At 37.3% G+C, this 23,309-nt stretch overlaps 1 protein-coding gene across 4 annotated transcripts; it reads left to right on the top strand.

Annotated features, from left to right (window-relative positions):
* Positions 1-370: 370 nt before the first annotated feature.
* On the top strand, positions 371-22,110 carry ZNF507 (zinc finger protein 507). Of its 4 annotated transcripts, XM_074582997.1 has the most exons (8): positions 371-446; positions 3,773-5,901; positions 7,109-7,214; positions 12,065-12,179; positions 14,541-14,645; positions 17,857-17,991; positions 18,126-18,175; positions 18,257-22,110. In XM_074582997.1, the coding sequence occupies exons 2-8, from the start codon at positions 3,778-3,780 to the stop codon at positions 18,487-18,489; spliced, it is 2,868 nt and encodes a 955-aa protein (XP_074439098.1). In that variant the 5' UTR covers positions 371-446; positions 3,773-3,777; the 3' UTR covers positions 18,490-22,110. The 4 variants fall into 4 exon arrangements, with proteins under 4 accessions (XP_074439098.1, XP_074439096.1, XP_074439100.1 ...); XM_074582995.1 differs by having other exon boundaries at positions 18,126-22,110; XM_074582996.1 differs by having other exon boundaries at positions 397-491; positions 18,126-22,110.
* Positions 22,111-23,309: the final 1,199 nt, after the last annotated feature.

Here is a 23,309-nt window from a genome sequence, read left to right as displayed (position 1 = left end):
CATGAGGGGCTGTGTGTTGCCGCTGGGTCTCCGAGCTGAGTGGAGATTTAAGTTAAGATGATAAATGCATTGATGGAGCCGCCTATATCAGTACCGCCCTTGCAGGAGGCCGGTGGCAGCGCTCTGTGGAGAGGGCCCGGGGAGCACACCCGCACCGCGACACGGCTCCACCTCGCCTTCGGGACGGAGCCAGGGTGGCCAGCGGCGGTGAAGCAGGCCAGCACCGCCTCAGCACCGCCGGCCCGGGCGCCTGACGCGACGAGCCCTGCGGCAGCGGCAGGGAGGAGGCGGGGCACCGCCATGGCAGGGCCCGCGCTCGTCTCCCCGGCAACGGCGAGGAGGCGGCGGCGGCGTGTCGGCAGCGTCCACCCGTCAGTCACCTGACCGGCGCCCGCCGCTCACGTGATACGGTCTCCATCGTCGCCATCTTGAAGCGGTGGCCAGGGGTGAGGAAAGAAAATTTTTTGGTTTTTTCATTAAAAAGAACCCAGGTAAAAAGTGGGGCGGGGCCTCTGCGCCGCCGGGGCGAGCGGGCAGCGGCGGCGGCCCGGCGGCCGGCCGGTTGGGCGCGGGACGCGGCAGCGGGCGGGCAGGCCCCGGGGCGGCGCGCCGCAGCCCATGTGCGGAGCCGGCGGCGGATGCGGCTCCCGGCGGAGCCTCCCCTGGGTCGGGCCCCGGCCGCCGCCGCCTTCCTCCCCTGCACTCCTCACCGCATCAGCCTCCCGGGCGGGACGGCTCCTCGCCGACCCCGCAGTACCTGCGCGGTACAAAGCGGCGGCCGCCCGGGGAGCGGCGACCTGCGGAGGGCAGGGAAGGGCAGGGGCGTCCCGCAGTGCCGCGGCGGCTGTCGGCAGCGGGAAGCTGCCGCTGACGGAGTTTCGCTGCCCGCAGGAGCCGCGGTGTGACCAGACCGGCCGCCCCAGGCTCGGCGGTTGTGCAAAGCCGCGGTTGACTTTTCCGAGCCCCGGGGACATTTCTGCCCGCCCCTGCCGCGCCGCTGGCCTGGGCGGGTGGCACGGGTGGAACGGGCAGCTCCAGCGCAGAGGCGTTTCCCTCTGGTCTGGATCGTCCCCTTCGGGCCCCTTTGTCATCCCCAGACCCCCGGTTTTAATTACCGGGTGGGCTGTGAAAAGGGTGCGAGCCGCCGGCAGAGCCATCTGCCAGACTGAAGTTTTACGTCATGGGAGATTGAATCATCTTTGTTCTTAGTGAAAGCTGTGTAGTTATTAAAACCCAGATACGTGTCTACAGTTCTTATCATCCCTCTAAAAACCACAGTCTGCAGCGGTAAGCATTAAACTTACTCTGAACAGAGAGTGACAGAACACATATATAGCACAGTTACACATCTGGTAGCTTACATTGGGTACCAGCATCCCAGATCAGCACATCTGAAAGTACTCTCTCTGTGTTCATTTTTGACATAGCAGTAGGATGTGGCAGCGCATATCTTTCATGGTCTGCCTAGGATCTTTCCTCATAGTTTCTGTGCTGCTTTCAGATGAAAATGGAAAAGAAAATATTTGCCTTTTTAGCATTACTTAAAAAGTTTTAAAAGTATGAAGTATAAGTAAGTAGCACCATGTGCTTGTAGTTTTCCTTAACTCATTCTCAAATTGAAAATATTTCATGTAGACGTTATTCCTTTGAGCACACCACGTAATATTAAATCTGCTTTCAGGGGAAAAAGCACTTTTTTTTTTTTTTTTACTTTTCATAAATGTTTTTTAAACATATTACAGCCAGTATGAAACAAACAGCTAAGTATTTTTGTATAAATAGGATGGTTTTCAAATAATAACCTTAAACTTCTTCTAATTTAATATATAATTGGAGGTACTACATGAAAGGGGTATAATTTTTCCTAGCCACATAGACGAGAGTTAGTCATTCAATATAATGTGCCAAACACACCATAGAAATAGAAGCAGAAAATGCACATCGGGACATCTACTGTTTTATATTTAAAAAATTAAATACTTGGATGATTTAGTTTAATATTAACTCTGTGGATATATATATTGATTCCTGTTAATAAGACAATACTGAACTTGAATTGAATAAGCAGCCTGTTTGGCATACTTGTACGTAAAATGATACTTTTTTTGTTTTAAATTTTTTTTTATTTGTCTCCTACAATTGATCTACTATTGCAGTGCAGTATTGATAATTTTTAATCTGCTTACATAGATCCAGCTAAAGGCATAAGGCCTTAAGTAGCTTAGTTTTCTAGTTATCCTAAATAAACCCTATGGGTTTATTTGTATTTTATTAATTTTTCAATTTTAACGTGAATTTCAGCCATTACCAATTAAATACTCTTCAAACTAACACTGAAAAATAATAACATTGAAGAGAGTAACCTTGTCATTCTTAATGATTAAGAATTTACAAAAATTGCTGCATTTTCAACTTGAAATATTTTACATGAGCATATGAAGTGTGAATGATACTAACATTGCTTATATTAATAGTTCTGACTCTAAGTCGAATAGCAAATAAAGGCAACTTGAGTAGTTCTGCCCAGAATTTTTCTACGGTGGGAAAGCGGCACCACCAGACCCACTCTCAAATGTCTGTTCATTATACTGTTGTATACTAAATCCATAAGTAGAAAAGACTGGATTTTGTGGGTCTTCAGGACCAGTTCTGGAAGTTGGATTGGCCTGTGTATCTTTCTTTCAAAAAAAAAAAAAAAATCCACATGAAAGAACTTGGGATACATTTTAAAGGATGACTGATAAAAGAAATATCTGGCATCTCTATGTTCTAAATTTTATATATAGAGTATAAAAATACATTTTGTATATAAAATATATGTGGAACTTGAATAGATTCTTTTTTAGACATTTTTTCAGAAGTAAATTTTACTGTAAGACTTCTTGTCCGGCTCCTCCACCCCTCACCCCACAGCTTTGCCCACATCACAAAGTATGTTTTCATGTAAATGTACACATATTGGCTTCTAATTTAACCTCCAACAGTACCACATTATTGCCTGTGGTTTATGGTTAAATATGTTTAAAGGAAGTGTAAGTGGAAACAGCTATTGCCTTTAGCTTTCCCTCAAAACAGAAAAAAATTACTCTTTATAACTTTACTACCAATTGATTTTACTTACAAGTAAGGAACTGTAGAAAAAGCTACGATTAGTATTTTTTCTAGAGAATGACATTTATAATAAGAAGAGCGACATTTGAATGGTCTTTAATATAGTCATAGCGAAATGACTAATGCAAGTAAATACCAGAATTACTTTCTCCTCCTAAGATTTAAAGGAAAAAAAATAAACCTTATTTTTGTAAATTCTGTTGTTGCAAATTGTCATTTGCTTTAGGAGACATCAGTGTATCAGAATAATTATGTTAGGAATACATTTTCATATCATATCATGGGTTTTAAATATAAATATGCCAGTTGCTATTGATTGGTATATTTAAGTGTCTAGTATTCAAATGCATAGTCCTCGTAAAGAAAAAGACAATAGCTGTAACAGTGCTAATCAGCCTATACTTGAAAAATATTTATCTTGCCCAACTTGCAGGCAGGCAGTTATAGGCTGTCTTGGAATTATTCTGTCCAGCTGTATTGAATAGCATCTACACAATCCACTAAATGTCCTCAGAATCTTCAGCCATTCTGAAAGTTTTTATAAAGTTAGTGGCATTAGACTTCCACATTTAGTAGAGGGAGAAATCTAAATCGTACTGGGTTGTAATTTTAGTATCGTGCATGTATAAATTTTAATATTTTATAAAACCTTTTTTCCTAGGTATTATGGAAGAAGGAAGCAGCGTTGCAGTATTGATGCCAAATATTGGGGAACAGGAAGCTGTGCTGATTTCGGAAACACTGATTGGCCCAACACTGCAGAACAATGAAGATCAGAGAAAATGTAAAACCGATCCTCTAATCCATGTTATCCAGAAACTAAGCAAAATAGTTGAGAGTGAAAAGTCACAAAGATGCCTTTTAATAGGGAAGAAGCGTTCCCATCCTAATGCTTCTGCCCAGTCCTTTGATGCAGACGATCTTTGTGAAATCCCTGCTAAAGCAATTGAGCTATCTGTTATTGCGACTAAAAAGACTGAAGAGTTACAAGCAGATTATTTTGTGACTGAATGTCTTCCACAAAGCAAAAAAAAGGTGACATGCTACCAGTGTAGTCTATGTAAGTTTCTATCACCTTCTCTCTTAACACTACAAGAACATATAAAGCAACATGGGCAGAAAAATGAAGTGATATTGATGTGCTCAGAATGTCATTTTGCTTCGAAAAGCCAAGAAGAACTTGAATCCCACTTCCAAAATCACCATGAGAATGACAGTAAAAATAGCATCCAGACAAAAGTGCAGCAATGCGTAAATGTCGCTCGTTCATTTTTGCAAGGGCCAGTGGAAGGAAGTGTCAAATCAGGGACTGATCAGACAGGAAATCTGGAATGTAAAGATATAACTACTACTCATGTGCCTGAAATGGGCAGGAGAAAATGGTATACTTACGAGCAGTATGGCATGTACCGGTGTTTAATTTGTCGGTACACCTGTGGTCAGCAAAGAATGTTGAAAACGCACGCTTGGAAGCATGCGGGTGAGGTTGATTGCTCCTATCCTATATTTGAGGAAGAAAATGAAACTACCAACTTGTCAGACATGGTTGTAACTCACACACCTCAGAGCGTGGATACAGTTGTTCTTTCTTTGGAAAACAATGAACTTGATATCCATAGTGAACCTTCTCTTCAGCTTCAGATTTGCAATTCTGAGCAACTGTCATGCAAATCGCCATTAGGAACAAATGTAAAAGAGGAAGAGATGTTAAATCAGTCTGTAGTGCATTCTCGTACTGCAGAGGTTTTGGAGGAGACTGTATCAGATACAGAACAGGATAATATGATGGCTGATAGCCTGCTTTCATCAGCACAGAAAATCATTAATTGTAGTCCAAATAAAAAGGGTCACGTTAATGTAATAGTAGAGCGTTTGCCAGGTGCTGAAGAAAGTGTCTTACAAAAGCCTTTCTTGATGAACACTGACATTGAAACAGAAAAAAAATTAATTTCGGAGGAGTCCCGTGTTACCTGTGAAGAACCTGATGAAGTTTATAATTCAGATGACATCCAAGAAGTAATAATAGGATGGAATAATGCTGAGAAGAAAGATAATGAATTAAGCTCTAATAAAAGCATAACAACTGATGAAAATGCACCTCCTGTACGAAGAAGGACAAATTCAGAGTCTTTACGACTACACTCATTAGCTGCAGAAGCTCTTGTTACAATGCCTATCAGAGCTGCAGAACTAACAAGGTCTAGCTTCAGGACTCTGACTGGGGAGGACGCTGTGGATGCAGGTGCAGGGCAGGGAGAAGCTGATGGCCCATGCATGGCTCATTCTAAAGTGGTGTCCTCACTTAAGAATCCTTCGGAGGAGTTTAGTGGCTTAAACCAAAGTGAATGTGCAATAGTCGAGATACAGAAAGAAAGGCCAGAGTTATCAGAAGCACCAATTAAAATGGGCATCAGTATGTCACTGCTCACTGTCATTGAAAAACTGAAGGAGAGGACGGATCAGAATGCTTCTGATGATGACATTTTGAAAGAACTACAAGACAACGCACAATGCCAAAATGCAAATGATGCAAATATTCCTGGGAGTAACCTCGTAGAATATATACCTAACGTAGATCGACCCTACCGCTGTCGCCTCTGCCATTATAGCAGTGGTAATAAGGGGTACATAAAACAACACTTGAGAGTCCATCGTCAGAGGCAGCCCTACCAGTGTCCTATCTGTGAACACATCGCTGACGACAGTAAGGATTTAGAGAGCCACATGATCAACCACTGCAAAACAAGAATGTATCAGTGCAAGCAATGTGAAGAATCCTTTCATTATAAGGTAAAGTTCTTTCCTGTGCCTGTCTGTAATAGCTAAATAACCTGTTTTGCTACTTTTTTTAATAACTGGTGATCCCTCTTTCTAACTGAATTCAGGCTGACATCCGGGCTTCATTGTCATTACAATTGGAGGTTATTGCCAGTAGACCTTTCCAAATATACAATTCAGCTATAATTATTCAGCTTTACCCACTGAAATTAACTTCTTTCCTCACATAAGTTATTATTAATTCTTATATTTTATTATTATATTATATTGTATTTATTATTATATTATATTGTATATTGTTATTAATTCTTCCTGTAGCAACTACAGGAAGAAATGGAATCATCAGAGAACTTAATAGTTGAAACTTTAAAAGAATGTTCAAACACGCCTGCTAGTTGTGGGTGTGTGCAAAAATAACTGACATTTGGGGGTACCATGAGACATTTCGAAGCAGAAATTCTTTTCTTTTTTCCACTGCTGTTGTGTTGGACTGGATGTTCTGTAGAACTTGGATATGAAAGATTACACACCAGAGCAGAATAATGTACTTCTGCTATTTTTATAATTACTATTTTAAGCATTAGTGCTGGTGAGTGTGTTCCTATGTACTCATTACAGAATAGTACTCTACAGAACAGTACTCTACAGAATAGATAGTATCTAGCTGTACAACTGAAACTCTTGTAGGCAATGGTACTGCAAATTTTCCCATATTTACTGTTGTTTACTCCTAGTTTGAAAAAATGTACAAGTAGGGTAGCAAAAGGCCTCTCTCTCCCCTCTCCGCCCCAGGCAAGTAGAAACAGGAATAACATATTCTTAAATCATTAGGCAATATGAAAATTGAGTCAATTTTCACACAAGCCATCCTCTAACCTCTAATCTAGTATTGCTTTTGGAGTATAATAATTCTGGAGGAAGAACTGTTTGCCACTTGTCTATGGGAATGGAGGAAGAAGGAAATTTATTTTCTAAATAAATACAAATCATATAATCTTCTCAGTCACTCTCATCTATCCTTTATGTTATTAATTAACGTTATTTACTTTGTTTTGTTTCTAGTAAAATTACCTGAGGCATAATCTGTGTATTTTTTAACATACATTTTATAACAATTGTCATTAAAACTTAAGTAACAATGTCACAAATTATTGCAATATTTTAAGTGGCCAATGTATGTTTATAACGTATATTTAAACATGGAAATTTGTTTTTTCAGAGCCAACTGCGAAATCATGAAAGAGAACAACACAGTCTTCCAGATATCTTTTCAACAGCTACATCTAACAAACTAATAGTTTCCAATGGAGTAGACGAAAGAGAAGGTACCGTTTATATTTACACGTGAAAATACAGTCACTCATAACATTACTTCTGTTTGCTATATTTGTATAAAATAGGTTTAAGATCTCATTCATGCTGAAACGTTTCCATGCCTGTTCATAACCATAACTGTATGTTCTTTTCAGTGTCAAAAACTTACCATAGTCAGTTTTGAGAGATCTTGCTGGCATTTATTGGTAGGTAAGACATGTCTAGCCCCTGTAATTGGACCTTGTATTTATTCTTATGAAGAACAATGGGAATGGAGTATTACTCTGAATTTTTAGGAAAAAAATCTTTTTCTCCTTCCTTCAGCAGCAACAGTATTTTCTGAACCACCTACAGTAAACAAAATAAAGCCTCTTTTAAACTTACTGTGGTAACGTAGCTTGCTGTCAGCATACACATACAATACCGTCCATTCTGTGTTTAGACATTTCTGTTTAGTTACGGTAATGTCCAAAATGAGTCATTTGTTTTAGCCCTAGAGAAGCAAACATACGGCATTCTAGAAATGCAACCTGTATCTGTAATAGTTGCCGGGGTAACCGTAGGTATGCATTTTCTAAATGTTTGTTTAACTCTGTATCTGCTTATAATTTAGTAGTGTTTGTTTTAAAAACAACAACAAAACCCAAACCTTTGATGTGTTATGGTAGTGAAATAGGGTAAAACATAGCCAAATTTTGAAGTTTAGGAGAAAATGTGGTCTTAAAATCCTTTGGGTATCCTGGAGGCCCAGTATTTATTATTGGCACTTGAATGCATCCTCTTCTCTGGTGAGTTAAAGTTCCTGAAAATATTTACAGCATTTTTATTATGAAGGCAACACTGTAATTATTAGTATTTTTCAATTTTAGAGCATTGTGGAAAAATACTGGTAATTACATCACCTCTGAAAAACTGTTGGCTGAAGTATTTCCATTACGTGCACATAGCTCTTTTCTGTCCTAACTATGGTCTCTTGTTTGTTTAGATAGCAAAACGTACACTGTAATAGTACTTAGACTGCAGTTAAAATTTCTGGGTTCTACTCTCACCACTGCAGCTGATCAGTGAGTGTGAAAGTAATCATTGACATCGATGCAACTACTTGTCAAAAAAGGTTCTAACCAGCATGAGCCAGGGCGGACGGGTTGAACCACTCATGATTTGTCATGGTACATGTCAGAATAAAATGAGATCCTCAATTCTTGACTTCTTTTAGCTCATGTTGCCTCTTTTCCTGGCTTTCAGTATATAAGTTAGAAATGTGAAAGTTAATTACTTCATCACCCTCAGGTAAAATGACCCTTCCCGACTCCTTTTTTGCTCTCATCAATGCAGAAGGCATTTAAATTCAGGAAACTGATCCGTAGTGGTTATTACATCCCTAAGAGCTAAGCCTGGGAGAGCCATCTGAAGTCAGGGGGAGACAGAAGAAGGGCTAGAGAGGGTCTGCTGGTAGTGGGATCCCTGTGAAGTAAGTTTGGTTTTTTTCTTTCAGAAGAAATAGCATGAATGTTTTAATGGGAGTGATAGGAAATAAAATATTGTTAGTTTAGCTGGTTACAAATACCTGTGAGCACAGCTTGGGCTATTACTTCTGACAATGTTTTGTTTGTTTTAAAATAAGATTTTTAAAGATGGCCAGATAGAGGAATAACTACCTTTTAACTCCTGAAACATGTCAGATTTTGGGGAATACTGTACCTTTTGAGCTAAAGTCCTGTTAAGCTGACTGAAAATCAAGATGCCTATCTGCTTTTGAAAATAGTATGTTTTAATAAGGTAGTTTTAGAGTTTATGTTCTGATCTTGTAACTTAACTTCCATCAAGGAGGAGCCCCTGTCTGCTTTCAATTTAATTACTTTAGAGATTTTTTTAAAATATTTTTTGCTCGTTATTATCTTATAAAAGTGTTACAGCCGTGCACTTTAATTGATTGTTTACCCCACATAAAATTTAGTAATGTGGCTTGAATTAAAACAGTTCTCCTTTTAAACTTTTATTAACTCGTACTGTGGAATGCTTAAATTATTTCAGAACCAATTTATAATCAAATTGCAACACCACTGCAGTACAGCAATCTCTTGTCAAACAGATGTCATCCCTATAAAGGAACACAAAACAAAGAAGTTTATGGCATAGCATCTGTTTATGTGAAAGATGCCTGAGCTGGAACAGTTTCATCTCTTGTTTATGAAATAGTTAGTCCTAAAAGTCTCTTTATTCATCATGGTTGTACAATAAATTAAAAGGCAGCATTATGACACTGGATATGATCGGATTGTAAATGTCTAATAATGAAGGAATAGGGTAATAAGCAGCATTACAGGAGCACCTGTTACTGCTGCTAGAACAAAGATCTGTCATTTCCATGTTCACTTTTAAGAGACCTGATATCCTCCATCCAGAAAGCAAAAAAGGCCTCAAACCCACAAGAAATAAGCCAGTGGAGGGGGTGGAGGACACGACTGTTGTTTCGCTACAGCCAGAGATTATATGATATATTATAATTTATGTGCATTTTGTTGAAGGAATAAATATAAAGTAGTGATCGGTATAAATAATTGCTCCTAAGTGTGTGCTACTGGGTGGTTAGCCACTTATGCAATAGGAAATATGTTTGCATAACGCTTTAAAAATCTCATTAGATACTGTTTGTTTTAAGCTGCCTGCCCAATAAAATACCAAATTTGTAACAGAAAATACATTTGGAAGCAGTTTATTCTAAAGCTGCAGAATTTAAGATGGAAAATACATTGAAGTAGAGCATGCAATAGCTCAGCCTTCACACAACCCCTGCTCTCCCATAGAACTGCAGCCCAGTAAGTGTCTTTGTATTCATTTGAGGTCTTCTGCATAAGTGTACATTTATAAAAGAACAATTGTAGAGTTATACATTCCAAAGTCTCAAAGTATATGATTAAGATTGTTTTGATAATTTGCATTAAAGAAAAAAATTAACAAATTTTTTAAAAAGCTATATGAGCATATAGTAGGAAAAATTCTGGTATATTTTCCTTCAAGTTTGAATTGCAAAGGGTGCATATTATATAAAAAATAATATGGAAGTAATATCAGAATGCTAGAAGAGTAAGAACTTTGTCATGTTGTAAAGTAAAAAGTATAAAATAATTTTTGACTGCAAGTCGAACGTTGGCATACAGACCATCCTCTCAATGGGACATGGACCTTCAGTGCTCCTGACCTTTGCCAGCCTTTAAAAGAATTCCTCAGGATTCAGATTAGAGGGATCCCATTTGGGAAATCAGAACTTATATTTTTCAGGGAGGGGAGTTATTTTTGGTTTGGGGAGGAGCTGGGTGGCCTGGGAAGTAAATCACCTGCTATTATCAGAGTTCTTAAGGCAGTATATACTAAAAAACATCCAGCTAATACACCCTTTTCTGTTCCGCCTAGGATCTTCTCGTGTATTCTACTAGTAGTAAACCCCTTCACAACACAAACTAATGATTTGGTTTGTGCTGGAGATGTGTTTCATAATGATGTTAAAGGTCCCTTCCAACCTAGACGATTCATATGAGCATGAAGAGTTTCTGAAGTCTGTTCTTGCAAGATTTGAGCTTTACTTTGTCTCCCACAGATTATTTATTGAATTGTATATTTATTTTGGTTTGGTGATGTATTTTGGTAATGATCTTTACCCAGCAGAGAAATTCTCCAAGGATCTCTATCAGAGTTTCTTCAAAGCCCATGTATGTAACCAGAGTAATGGCTTGACTGTTCAGCCAGCTAATAAGAATTTGGTGTAAAGATAAAATGAACTTGAGCACCTTACTTGCACTTGGGGGGGGGGGGGGGGGGGGAAGTAGAATTACTTAGGCTAGTGAAGAGATTATATGCAGAAAGAAAACTCTTTGATTTTAGTTAGATGTTTCTTTTGGCAGTAGTGCTGATTTAAACAGCTCCAGCCTTGATGTTCCTTCATGTTTCTGCTGTTCCCTCATTTGGGGAGTGCTTGAAGGCTGCACGATAGGCTGGAATGGGCAAACGACCTGCATGAAAAATAGCATCCCTCTTGCCAAATGTTAATATTTTAACCCAAATCAGTTCAATTATTCAATGAGGGAGCAGGAATAGGGCTGTTTAAGTCTACACACCTACATCTCAAAAATATTCAAACTGTGCACTTGCAGGCACACGTTTTCCTATGTTAAATTAGTCATTAGCCTTTGTCTCTGCAACCATTAATTTTTCAAGAGTCTCTTTCATTCTGGAAAGAAAAAAATGATTTTTGTTACAATTGCTTTTTAGTAATTCGGAGAAGTTCCAAATTATTTCTTAACGCATCTGGACAGTATCTATTTTCTTAACATCTCAGATCCTTCTGAAAGTGTGAGTATATGTGGATGATAAAGAGGATTTAGATGCTTTGGGAGGCCTTTTGCTTTTCTTTTCTATGTTTACCAGTTGGAAACTTGTCCTTTCTCCGTGCCCATCTTTTCCTTTGATTTGATTCATTCTGCAAAGCAGTGAAACTGCTGGGTTCAGCAGTTCCCACATTTTATCACTTTTTGCTGTAACACAGGATTTTAAACCAACTACAGGAAGAACGGAACTGTCTGCATAGAGAACAAGAATGCGTTTTCCTAAAATTTTAATAATTTCAGTAAACGGTAGGGGAAATGCAGAACAGCATGGTAAATAAACTACCCTAATTATCTCTATGTCCATTGCCAGTTTGGTCCAGATACTTTAAAAGTATTAAATATTTATAGATATTTAAAAGTATTACTTTAAAATATTAATTAATGCTTCATAATTCAATTGGGATGAAATTACCATCTGTGAACTTCTTACAATGCGGGACGCTACTCTCTAAAATAATGGATTTTGTTTCATATAGGAAGTAAGTCTTCAGTTCAGAAACTGTATAGATGTGATGTATGTGACTACACAAGCACAACTTATGTTGGTGTACGAAATCACAGACGAATTCATAACTCCGATAAGCCATATAGGTAAGTGTCTCAATTATTGCTGGCTAATGCCGTGTGCTGGGTTTACTTGTTTTAATTAAAAAGGTTACTTAACTACTCATGCAATTTTAAAGATATTGTTAAAGAATTTCAATTACCTAATTTTACTGCAAATTTGAAGGAGCTACACTTGCTGGTTGACTCAAACTATGTAATTAAGATTTGCAAACTTTTCTAGAACCCATCTTTTGCTATAGTGGTCTACTGCTTGTTTTCAGTTTGAAGCATTCAGATGTGGAAAGGGAAATAATTACATTGTAATACTGAACTTTGGCCAATAGTAATAATACATTTCTCGAACTCCTTGCACACTTAAGTTCATTTTGGATTTGCTTTATTGCAAAATGTTTTCCATTGTGTTATTGCTACTTTGCACATTGGCTTCTACAGAGTGTGGCGAAATTCTGCCCTTTGTCCTATCGCAAGTCCCCTCATCTTTTTCACAGGTTTCAAACAATATTAACACACTCACTTAGGATCAGGTTTTATAACTTTTCTACAAGAATGTTATATGTATTTATATAGCAACTTTGATATCTAAAATCACATGCAATACTATAGCTCAGGTCCCCAGCAGAAAAATAAATCATGCATTTTTCTGTTGGTTGCTGCATAAATTCCTGCAAATTCAATCTGTGCTCATTCAGTGTGGATCTCTGTCCCTCTCTAGTGGCTAGAAGATAGATCTGAGTTAATGGAATCTTTGAGCTAATACACTTCTTTTTAATACAAATTCTGGAAACCCAACACCTTGAAATGCCAAGCTCAGCTAGGGGCTTTCTCTTTTGGATAAACAAACCCAGAAGACGCGTTGTCTTTTAATTTCTGCATTATAACGATATCCCGTAACAGCAGCAAAAATTTGCAAGATGTTTGCTTAGAGAGAAAACGTGGAATGCAAATAGACTTTTTTTTCCTCCTCAAAATCTTCCCTATTGCTGTTATTTATTACTTAGTGGGGTTGGAACAGCAGATACGGTGGAGTGTCTTGTATACGGTAGTTTTTCTGAATTGGTGTTAGCCGGAGTGCTTGATTTAGGAACCCTTGAAAATTTTCAAGTGGTGATATAGACTGCTGCATACTAAATTTAAGCCTACTGGTCTGGCTTGCTTTTCTTATTATTTTTTCGTAAACCCCTTACACAAATCTGCAGATCTGGTAGGATACTTAAGCCACAGCCTAAAACCCACCAATATCCAGTATTTATGGTATTTCTCCTTCTGAAACAGGTATTCCTCGAGCCTTTCGTAGTATCAGCTAGCAACCTGCTACATTGATGCCATTTTTATAGCTGTAAATGTATTTTATTATTTGTTTAACAAAAATTGCTGGAAATTAAACTATGTAGCTGCCAGTGATATATTTTTGTAGATTTGATACCTTCTGGATTTAATACTGCACCATTAAGTCCTTTCAAAGATAAAGTGAGCAATCTCAAGTTTGGTATCCTGCAGTCTCAAACTGTTCCACACTATGGACCAGACTTAGTAAATATTGGACACTTTACCATTTCAAAAAAATAAACAACTAAAGTCCTAACAAATATGCAGGGTTTTAGCTGAGCTTGATGGCTTCTGTTTCAATATGTTATATATACAGGAAGCTTGTGTGGTAGTATATTGATATTTATGAATAGGGTAGTATTTTGTGTAATATTTTGGGATCTAAATCTAGATCTGGACTGTTTTATGTATTGTTTTTATACAAAGATATCGTGACATAAGTAAAATAATAAAAATTTAGACAGCATGATGCAACACACTTGTCTTGGGGCACTTGAATCTCAATGTGTTGATGTTGTCCCTGACTTCTATTTCAGGTATAATGCTCTGAAACTTAGATGTTTTATTACCAAATAGACAGTTTGGCTTTTAAAATGCCATGAGAAGCACGGCTGTTGCATTAAGCAGAACACACATTCTTGAGGAACAAGACACACTTCTAAATACACTGTGTTCCCTGTAGCTCTTATGGTCATATTCTGCCTTTGCATAACACAACCAAGCAAACGGCATCAAGGCCACATCCATTCAAGTTCATCCACATCTCCCTTAGAGTTCATGATGCTTATCAGCTTCAGTAGAGTGCACAAGGTAGATATCAGAAAGGAACATAGTCTGTATGCCTAGTGATTCCTGCTCAAAAGTGGAGGCTTTTTTGGGTTGCAAAAGATTCTCATGGTCCAAAAATTCAAAATTACTGCAATCGCTTGGACATCTGTAAATATTGTTAGTCTTTAACTGTAGTCTTTCCAGATACCTTTGCTTTCGCATAGATTTTTATTTCTGGAATAGTGTTAGCAGTTAATTGTCAGATTAGTTTACTTCTTGTTGTCTCTTTAGATGTCGAGTATGTGACTTCGCCACCACAAATATGAATAGCTTGAAATGCCATATGAGGCGCCACCCCCAGGAGCATCAGGCAGTGCAGCTAATGGAACAGTACAAGTATGTAACAGTCCTAATTTGGCAAAAAGCTGTGATAGTAGTGATTTTGTTATGTTAAGATACAAAGCAGAGTTCAGATTCTATTCTTTTCCCTCCTAGATTCATTCTTTGTTCCAGTAAATATTTTTTTTTTTTGAGAGAGAGAGACAGCCAGAAAGAGATTTGATGTAGCATTCCCAGGTGATGTTTATGCTAGCTAATTAAACATGTCCATGACCTCCCTCTGGTACAGTATTCAGCTTTTTCTTTCCAGAATGAGGTGGTTGCATATAAACTGCCTATTGCAAGTAGTTTCTGGACTGTGTTAATTACCAAAGCATGCCCAGAATTTTTTGGGAGTGTGCGTGTGCCAAAACTTCTAACATTTAACGTTATAGATTTTTAAATTCCACAACCCGGGAATGTTCTCTAGCTTTGTTTAATGGGCCAGTCTAGGCAGAGCCTGTGCATATACATGTTAGTTAGAATCCAGATTGGCATCACACTGCCCTAGTTAAGTAGTATGAATGGTCATTATGTTTAAGTGAGGCATGTCCTTAATAGTCTGTCCATAGATATGTTCATTTTTTATATATGTATGTGAGAAAGTTGTCACAAATATGTGCAACTGTTTGCTACTAATTTGCAAAAAAAAAAAAAAAAGAGCTGGGAAAGGAAAGAAAAAACAGGAATATGCTGAACGTTTCTTTGCGTAAGATTCAAAAGGCAATAGGAAGAAGCCAAATAAAGCACATTCACATAAGGATTTCTTTTCAAGAAAATCTGCTTGTACAACTTCAGCATTCTTCCACTGCGTTTTTTCCCCCAAAATGTTCCTAGTAGCACTTAAGTTCTATTTGCTCTACTCTCATACTTCATGCAGTATTGATGAGTGCTCTTAGTATTACCAAAGATTACTGAAAACCTCCACACTTCGGTCCCTGCGTCCCCAAGGAAATACTCTATCAAAAGCTGCAAGATAATTGTTTCCTCAGTAGATCACTTTAGGATACACTTGAACTGTAAAGTTTAATAATTCAACATAGGTCAAGCAGTAGGCCAAATCATGCTATAGAATTGAAAGGATTCTACTACTAAATTTAATGGTAAAATAATTTTGCTTCTCTGGGAATGTCTTGCGTATATTGTAACTATACATTAACTATATGATCATAAAGTGTAGTGCATCAGGCTAAAAGCTGTTGAGTTTCTGTCTTTGATTTGAACTATATGTTGAAGCAGTCAACAGCATTTGGCTCATGATATTTTTCTCAGCAAAGTAAATCTGATTATAAATCACCTGAGTAAATTAATCCACTTCGGAAATGGGACTGTAATTAAAAGGGGATAAAAACAAACACTGAACTGTTGCTTTATTCGCTGTTTTACCAACCCACTGACCAAGCTGTATTAGTGGTGCAGAAATATCATATATATAATACATGTGGAATACATGTGCATATAGAATAAAGATTATTTTTTGATCTTTTGTGTTTTGCAAAAAAAAAAATATTTTGGCCTAATTTTATCTGTAAATTAACTATAAGGTCTGCCTTTTATCTTATTTTTAATGATGCCATTACTTTGTAAAAGCCTTATTAGAAATATTAAGATTCTCAACCTGAGAGTGAACTTGCCTATACTTGAAAGCGTCCATTTTCTTTATAAGGCTTCAAATTGGAAGGAAAAGAGAAAAACAGGATAGTACATTCCAAATCAAGTAATAGAGAAAAGGGAGCTAGAAGGACATGCCTCTTGTTTCCCAGCAGGACAGAATTATCTTGCTGCATAAGCAAGGTAATGTACCATGCCTTCACTGAACTTGTGAGATTTTTGCTGTACTCTACAATCTTCTGCTGAACAGAAATAGTTTCCTGTATATGATTATTTGCAAGGCATTTAAGGAGTATATCCTACTGTCATTAAGAAAAGTGGTAAAACCATACTGAATTGTAGCGTGTAACACAGTTTTATGTAGGCCTTCTTGTGTTTCCAGGTTATATTTCTGAAAAGGTCTTAAAAACTTGCAAAAACTTACTAGTATAGTAGTCATTTTAACAGACTCATCCATAGTGCAACATATTGGGGTCACATTGCTTGAGCTGAAAACATCTTACTCTCATTGAGGAATGAGATAATGAGATGCATTCCTAGCTATAATTTATTAGAACAAGGTCACCTTCAGTTGATCCTGTTCTTTTCCATGTGATTTGAGAAACTGAAGACTTCTGAAGTGGCAGGTAGCTAAGCTAAGTAGCTTCCTCGTTCAGAAGACAAGGAGCTATGTCATCTTTACCATGAATGTTGTTCTGCTCTGGAGTGATGTCATGCAGTATCACTCATCTCCTTCGTGCTGAGATGACTAATATATCATCTTAGAAAACACTTGTAAAAAACCTCCTCTGTTGTATGTTCATGTATGAAAGAAGTTCTATGGGATTTTATCAGTCTTGGGTTATTTGTGTCCATAAATATACACTATCTCTCTATGTAAACAGAATTTATTCTTCAAGGTTTTGTTCTTTACTGTATAGGACGGTGGTTTACAGGAAAATAGATAATTTAGTCTTGTGGTACTGTAGCTGATGGAAAACTTTATGGACAAAATTGTCACCTGTCTGAATCGCTATCTGTGAATATATTCAAAATCTGACTGGATGCTGCCCTCAGCAACCTGCTGTAGCTGATCCTGCTTGAGCAGCTGGATTAGACTAGGTGATCTCAAGTGGTCCCTTACAACTTCAACAGTTCTGTGATCCTTAAATAAACTAATATATGCTACACCAGGAAAGACACTATTAGTTCAATTACAATTATCAGTGCTAATTACACAGCTCCTGCTTGGTTCAGAGCAATAGCAAAGTGAGCTCACTACCTGCCTGCCCGATACCACACTGATGTACTACGTGTTTCTGCAGTCATCAGAACTATTGCATTTTTGCAGTATTTAAACAGTTTTAACAGGCCAAACAGATAAGATTTTAATTCAGTTGTTTAAGAAGTCAGAGGAAGCAAATTTAAAAATTCTCAGACCTCAGAAACAGTCTTAGGTTTCAGGATGAAACTTTGCAAAATAACTGGACCTAGTTATGAAACTGAAAAGAGGGACCAAGAAGAGGACTGACACATTTCTCTCTGTTTACTCATCCTTTTGGAAGAACTAATACAATACTAAACTAAAAATTTAACTTCTAAATGTTTCTATTTTTCCCTGTCCGCTTTCTTCCCGTAGATGTTCTCTCTGTGGATATGTATGTAGCCATCCTCCATCCCTGAAGTCCCACATGTGGAAGCATGCAAGTGACCAAAATTATAACTATGAGCAAGTGAACAAGGCTATTAATGATGCAATTTCACAAAGCAGCAGGTACGTCTGATTTACTTTCAAGCCCCATCATCTAGAATTCTCAAAGGACCCAACTCTGATCCAAAATAAAGTTCCTATCAAAAAGCAACAACTGTATGTTTTGATATTTGTTTCGGTTTTTATTATTATTTCAGGTTTCAAGGACAGCTTCCTGACAAAACCTTATTAGAAGGCACAGATGAAAGTACAGTATCTATACTAGGAAGTTCAGACAACTTGGTGTCTTTTACAGAGTCCATTAACCAGACTACAAATGAAATTTCAGGTTCTGATGAAAATGAGAAACCTAACTTGATGAATACCTCATGCAGTTTAGAAAAGAACTCCACTCTACCCCATCTTGGCACAGAATACTGTGTTCTTCTCTTCTGCTGCTGCATTTGTGGTTTTGAGTCTACCAACAAAGAAAATCTGCTCGATCATATGAAAGAACATGAGGGTGAAATCATAAACATCATTCTAAATAAGGACCACAGCACAACTCAGAGCACAAACTAGGTGAAGCAGTAAGTAAGAGAGAGTGTTTCCTAGAGTGAATATTTTCTTTCTTTGCTAATTTTTGCCTGAGAAACTTGCTAAAGAGAAGAATTGCAAGCGAAACGTGATTTCCCATCCTGAGTCCTTGTTTCAGTAGGAGTATAATATTTAACCAGGGACCGATGAATCATTTAGGAGATAAATATAAGAAGTGGAGAATAGAACCATCCATTTTAACCTGTTTCTTTATATGGTGCCAAGAATGTAGGATTGCTGGGGTTTTTTTCTTTTATTGTCAGGTACTAGTCAGTAATAATGCATTCGTACAGTATGTTAAAACCCAAAGGTATGAAAGCTTTGTATCAATTGAAAAGCTTTTTTTCTTCCTCCCTCCTATTTTCCATGTATTTCAGCAAAGAACATTTTTACCCTCTTTTTTGAAACTAGCAACAGAACAGATAAAAATTTTACAATATGATCTCATAGACTCCACTGCCTGGATTCTGGAAGGTAGGGAGAAGGGAGGTGGGTGAGGGCACATGTGTGCTTGCACACACACATAGGTGTTTCATTTTCCCCAATCTATTTTTAAGGTCTTCCAAGCTCAAGTCATCCTTTGACAAAGACTGCTATCCTTTTTATCGGTTTAGACCAGCAGGAGCTGAGGAGCCTAGAAGCATTTTGCTAATAACTATTTGATTGGATCCTAAGTAAAAAAACTGCTATCTTTTGAACTGGTAGCGTGTAAAAGATCCTTTATAATAATGAGCTGCTGTTTCTTAATGGTTTTCTTGACACATTCAGCAGAACTATTTAAAAAAAAAGCTTATCATATGTCACTTTTAATTTGTGGTGATTACTTTGCAGTATGTATGAGCAATGTTTTTTAACGAGAACAAGATATTAACAGTAATTGCCACAAAGAAATCTTGATTAAACCTACATAGATTCCTAAAGATGTAGGTGAGGACAAACTGGGATTTTGAGAAATGCCTACATGCTTTGGAGTTCTTTGAAGTCCCACTGGCTATCTAAATTCCCCATTTGTCTGGCAGAGCTGTAAGCGTAGAAATAATTCACTGAAAGATAGAGTAATCTTCCTATAGGAGATCATGTATTTTTTAAAAAGGCAAACAATATTTTAAGCAAAAATTGTATCCAGCCACTTGTAGAATAAATTTTACTAGTGCTTATAATATGGATTCATAAAGGGAATTAAGGATTACCTTGTTCTCTAAGAAACACATTGAAGTCTCTCCCTTTTAAAGCTTTTAGCTTTTAAAATCACAGTGCTTTTTTTTTTTGGCTTTTTTTTTTTTTTTAAACAGTTACAGCAGTTTGCAATAGAAGGCATTCACCTATGTATCAGTTTGGAGTATTATTATACTGCCTAATTACCTGGCAACTTTGTTGAGGTTATTTATAAATTTGGCTACTTAAACTGTTTGAAATATACACTTCAATCAAGTGAAGTAGTAGCATTTCCAAAGAAGCCCTTTAGCAGGCAGATTTCAACTTTCTGGTTCCGGCACGTATTTCTGCTTTTAATGAGTGGCATATGCACAGAAGCATGACATGGGGATGCAGTTACCCAATTTTTAGTAGCTCATTACTTAAAAAATTACTTACTCTTAGAAAAACAGTATTTTATGGTTACTTTATACATTTCTGCTGGGAGAAATAAGCTATAACTGTAAATCTAAGAAGGTGGCATAGGTAGTGTAGAGTCTATTGTGCTATTGCTGACTAGAAGCAGCAAACAGGAAAAGAAAACAAGTTTTGTTACAACTCTATGAAGCAGCACAAATTCTAAAGGCCAGGGTAAAGGCACTAAGTACATTTGATGATTTTTGTTTTCAAGTGATTTCCTCAGTTTGGCTTGTTCTTTTGGGTTAAATATCTATTATTTTGTTTATAAATTAGATAGCAGAAAGTACACATTTTACTTTAAAAATTGGTCAGAATATAATGTCAAAGCGTTTTTGTGTCAGATATTTGAAATATTTTAAATACATATGTGAAGTAAGTATACATTACTTTCTGTTAAAAGTTATTTTTCATGTTCCTACAGATGGATTTTACATTTGGAAAACATGATTTATTTACATGATCTCAAATTCAGTTAGAGATAGTAGACTTTTAATAGGATATTCATACAGTCTTATTGACACCAATATTTTACCTTCAATATAGAATTCATGTGAAAATATTACATTATCTGGAATATATCTCAACTTTCTCATTCAGACATCCCACTTGTTGAAAAAATTAAAGGTAGAATGAGATCAGTAGTAATGCTGAACTACCAGTCAGTATTCACAGAAACAATATTTTGCCACATTGTTAGTTTTGTGTAAAGGGATAATTATTTTAAAGCCGCTCAGCTAGTGAAAGATAAAAAAGTGAAAAACATCCATTCATAAGCTAAGAAGATGGCAGTGAACCAAGACTTTAAAAGCCAGTAACCTTGATTAGGTATAATGCACCAGGACTCATTGCAATGGGATTACTAAGCAGGATGCATCTATTCACAGTTGTTCTTTGCCATCTTGTCGCTTTTTTCTTTTTCACCATGTGTTCCTATAAAATAGTAGAAAGTTAGTTGCCTCTAAAAACCATTATTAGTCCTAACAAATGCCAACACATAATTCTTTCCCATATGCACAGAATTTTTTTATAACTATCTCCATGCTGCTTGCCATTAGTTACACACTTACTATTCCCATGGACTTTATCAGAAGTTCTGCATGTGAAGTAATTATAGAGTTAGTTTTGCTGAAAGCAAATTATTCCTCAGGTTATCTGCTTTAGGAAGTGTATGGTTGGCTTGGTTGCACGTTATGTACGGGGTTTTAAGCACATTTCAAAGTCACCAACACTGCAGTCTTCCCCTTTCTTTAAGCTTTTAAAATATTTTCGGATCTTCTGTCACAGCACTATCAGATGATCAGCTATTCACTTGCTGTTTGTTTAAATTAGATTTTATTCTGTGATATGAACTGTAACTCACAGCTTTGTTTTAAATGCCTATACTTCTACTAAAGAGAAAACTTTGTTCATACTAGACTATACTGACAAATAGGTGCATATTTCATCTTTCCGATTTATGCTTGGCCTGGAAAAATAGAGTGGGATTCAGTCAGAATTATTGTATTTTCCTCTTTCAGAAGCACTTATTTAATCATTTTAAAAAATGTACAGTTGGTGCTCAAAGTAACATTTGTTAAGATATATTTAATAGAAATTTACATTTGCATTTGATATTCATGGACATGGGTACATGTATTTTTTTAAGAAAAGGTATTGTAACACTATGGCACTGCTTTTATAGCCAAAGTATAAAAAAAAAATTTAGAAAACTGACATGTAAAGACTGCAGTTAATTCTGATACTGTATCTTATGAAATAGAATGACTTTCATTTTATAAAATTATCCAGCACATTAAGCTGCATGCCTTAAGCTCTCTCTAGGATTGTGTTCCTGATAGAGGACTGTTTGGAACTATGAAGCAAAGTCTGTAGTAGTACTTTAACTACCTTCTGAAATACTGTACAATGTTAGAATAATTTATTTTGCTTTACAGGAGTTTGTCACGTATTGACTTTAATATTGTATTTTGGTAATAAACTTTTTTTGTTAAACACTTTAGTCACTTTTATTTGACCTGTATGAAACATGAATATGGAAAATTCAAACACTGAACCAGTGTTTACAGAGATGGGAATCTGTTTAAATCAAAAAGTATTTGAAATATTTTACTGCCATTTCTCACTCCTGTATCAAGTTATTACAGTTATAATACTGTTAATACAAGTTTTATAAAATAACTGTAGTGATGAAATATGAGACTGTTAAGTCAAAATACCTGTAAGCCTGCATGCAGTTATGATGGGACAACACCGAAGGGCAGAACTCGACTTTCAAAATCCATAATGAAGCTAGTGGCAATTTTTTCCCTAATTTAAATGGAGTGAAAGCCTTACACACCTTTTTTCAGGTAAATGATTGACTCTTGCTTATCCATCACATAAGCTAAAACATATCTTGCAACCTAATTTTAAATATACAGCATGTTTCTTGGCCTTGCTGGAGCTTTTCTTCCCTTTTTTTTTTAGAAAAAAAAAAACAACAACAACAAAAAAAAAAAAAACACACCCAAAGTCTAACTCAGTTGCTGTTGCTGGCCTAGGAGAGAAAAGAGAAAGTACAGCCAGAGTACCCATTGCTGGTATTGTCATGGTTTTCATTTACATAAACAAGCTATCTTCTTTCATTTTGTTGTTACTATTATGGCCCTGGGCCAAATACATTGAAGTAAAAAAAGCTGGCACTACTAATGGGTTTAGATGCAATGCTACAGAACGCTGGGTGGTGCAGCTTTTTCCCCACTTTCTGTAATGCAAAACTTGGGAAAAGAGTCTGTGTAGTAGGATGTGGCATCCAGGTATTGTCCTATTCACTGGGCTAAAATACCTGACTCTTAATAAAGCAGAAGAGCCTCATAAATAACCTGGTCATGCATGATCCAGCTGGTATCCCAAGCCACCTTATCTGCTGTGAAGCATGTGTATTATCAGACCCCTTCCCTCTCTGCCAACCCGGACTGGGGCTGCTGCTTGCCAGCAGAAGGGGCACTGTGTTTGCGACTGAACGGTGCAAATTTTGCAGGAATGGTTCTGGCCACACAGCTTGTTGGGATAGAGCTGCACTGACAGAGCAGTTGATGACTGTAACACTCCTGGGAATTAGGAGGAAATGGGTTAGAGCCCTGCCACACATCAGTGGGATTTGGATCACTCTGTTCTGTATCTTTGCCAAGTATTTTGCTTAGAATTCTTGC

The sequence above is a fragment of the Larus michahellis genome, chromosome 4 (genome assembly GCF_964199755.1).
Source record: "Larus michahellis chromosome 4, bLarMic1.1, whole genome shotgun sequence".
Classification (NCBI taxonomy): Eukaryota; Metazoa; Chordata; class Aves; order Charadriiformes; family Laridae; genus Larus; species Larus michahellis.
The sequence above is the reverse complement of the archived record's forward strand: the minus strand, read 5'-3'. Positions and strand labels throughout refer to the sequence as shown.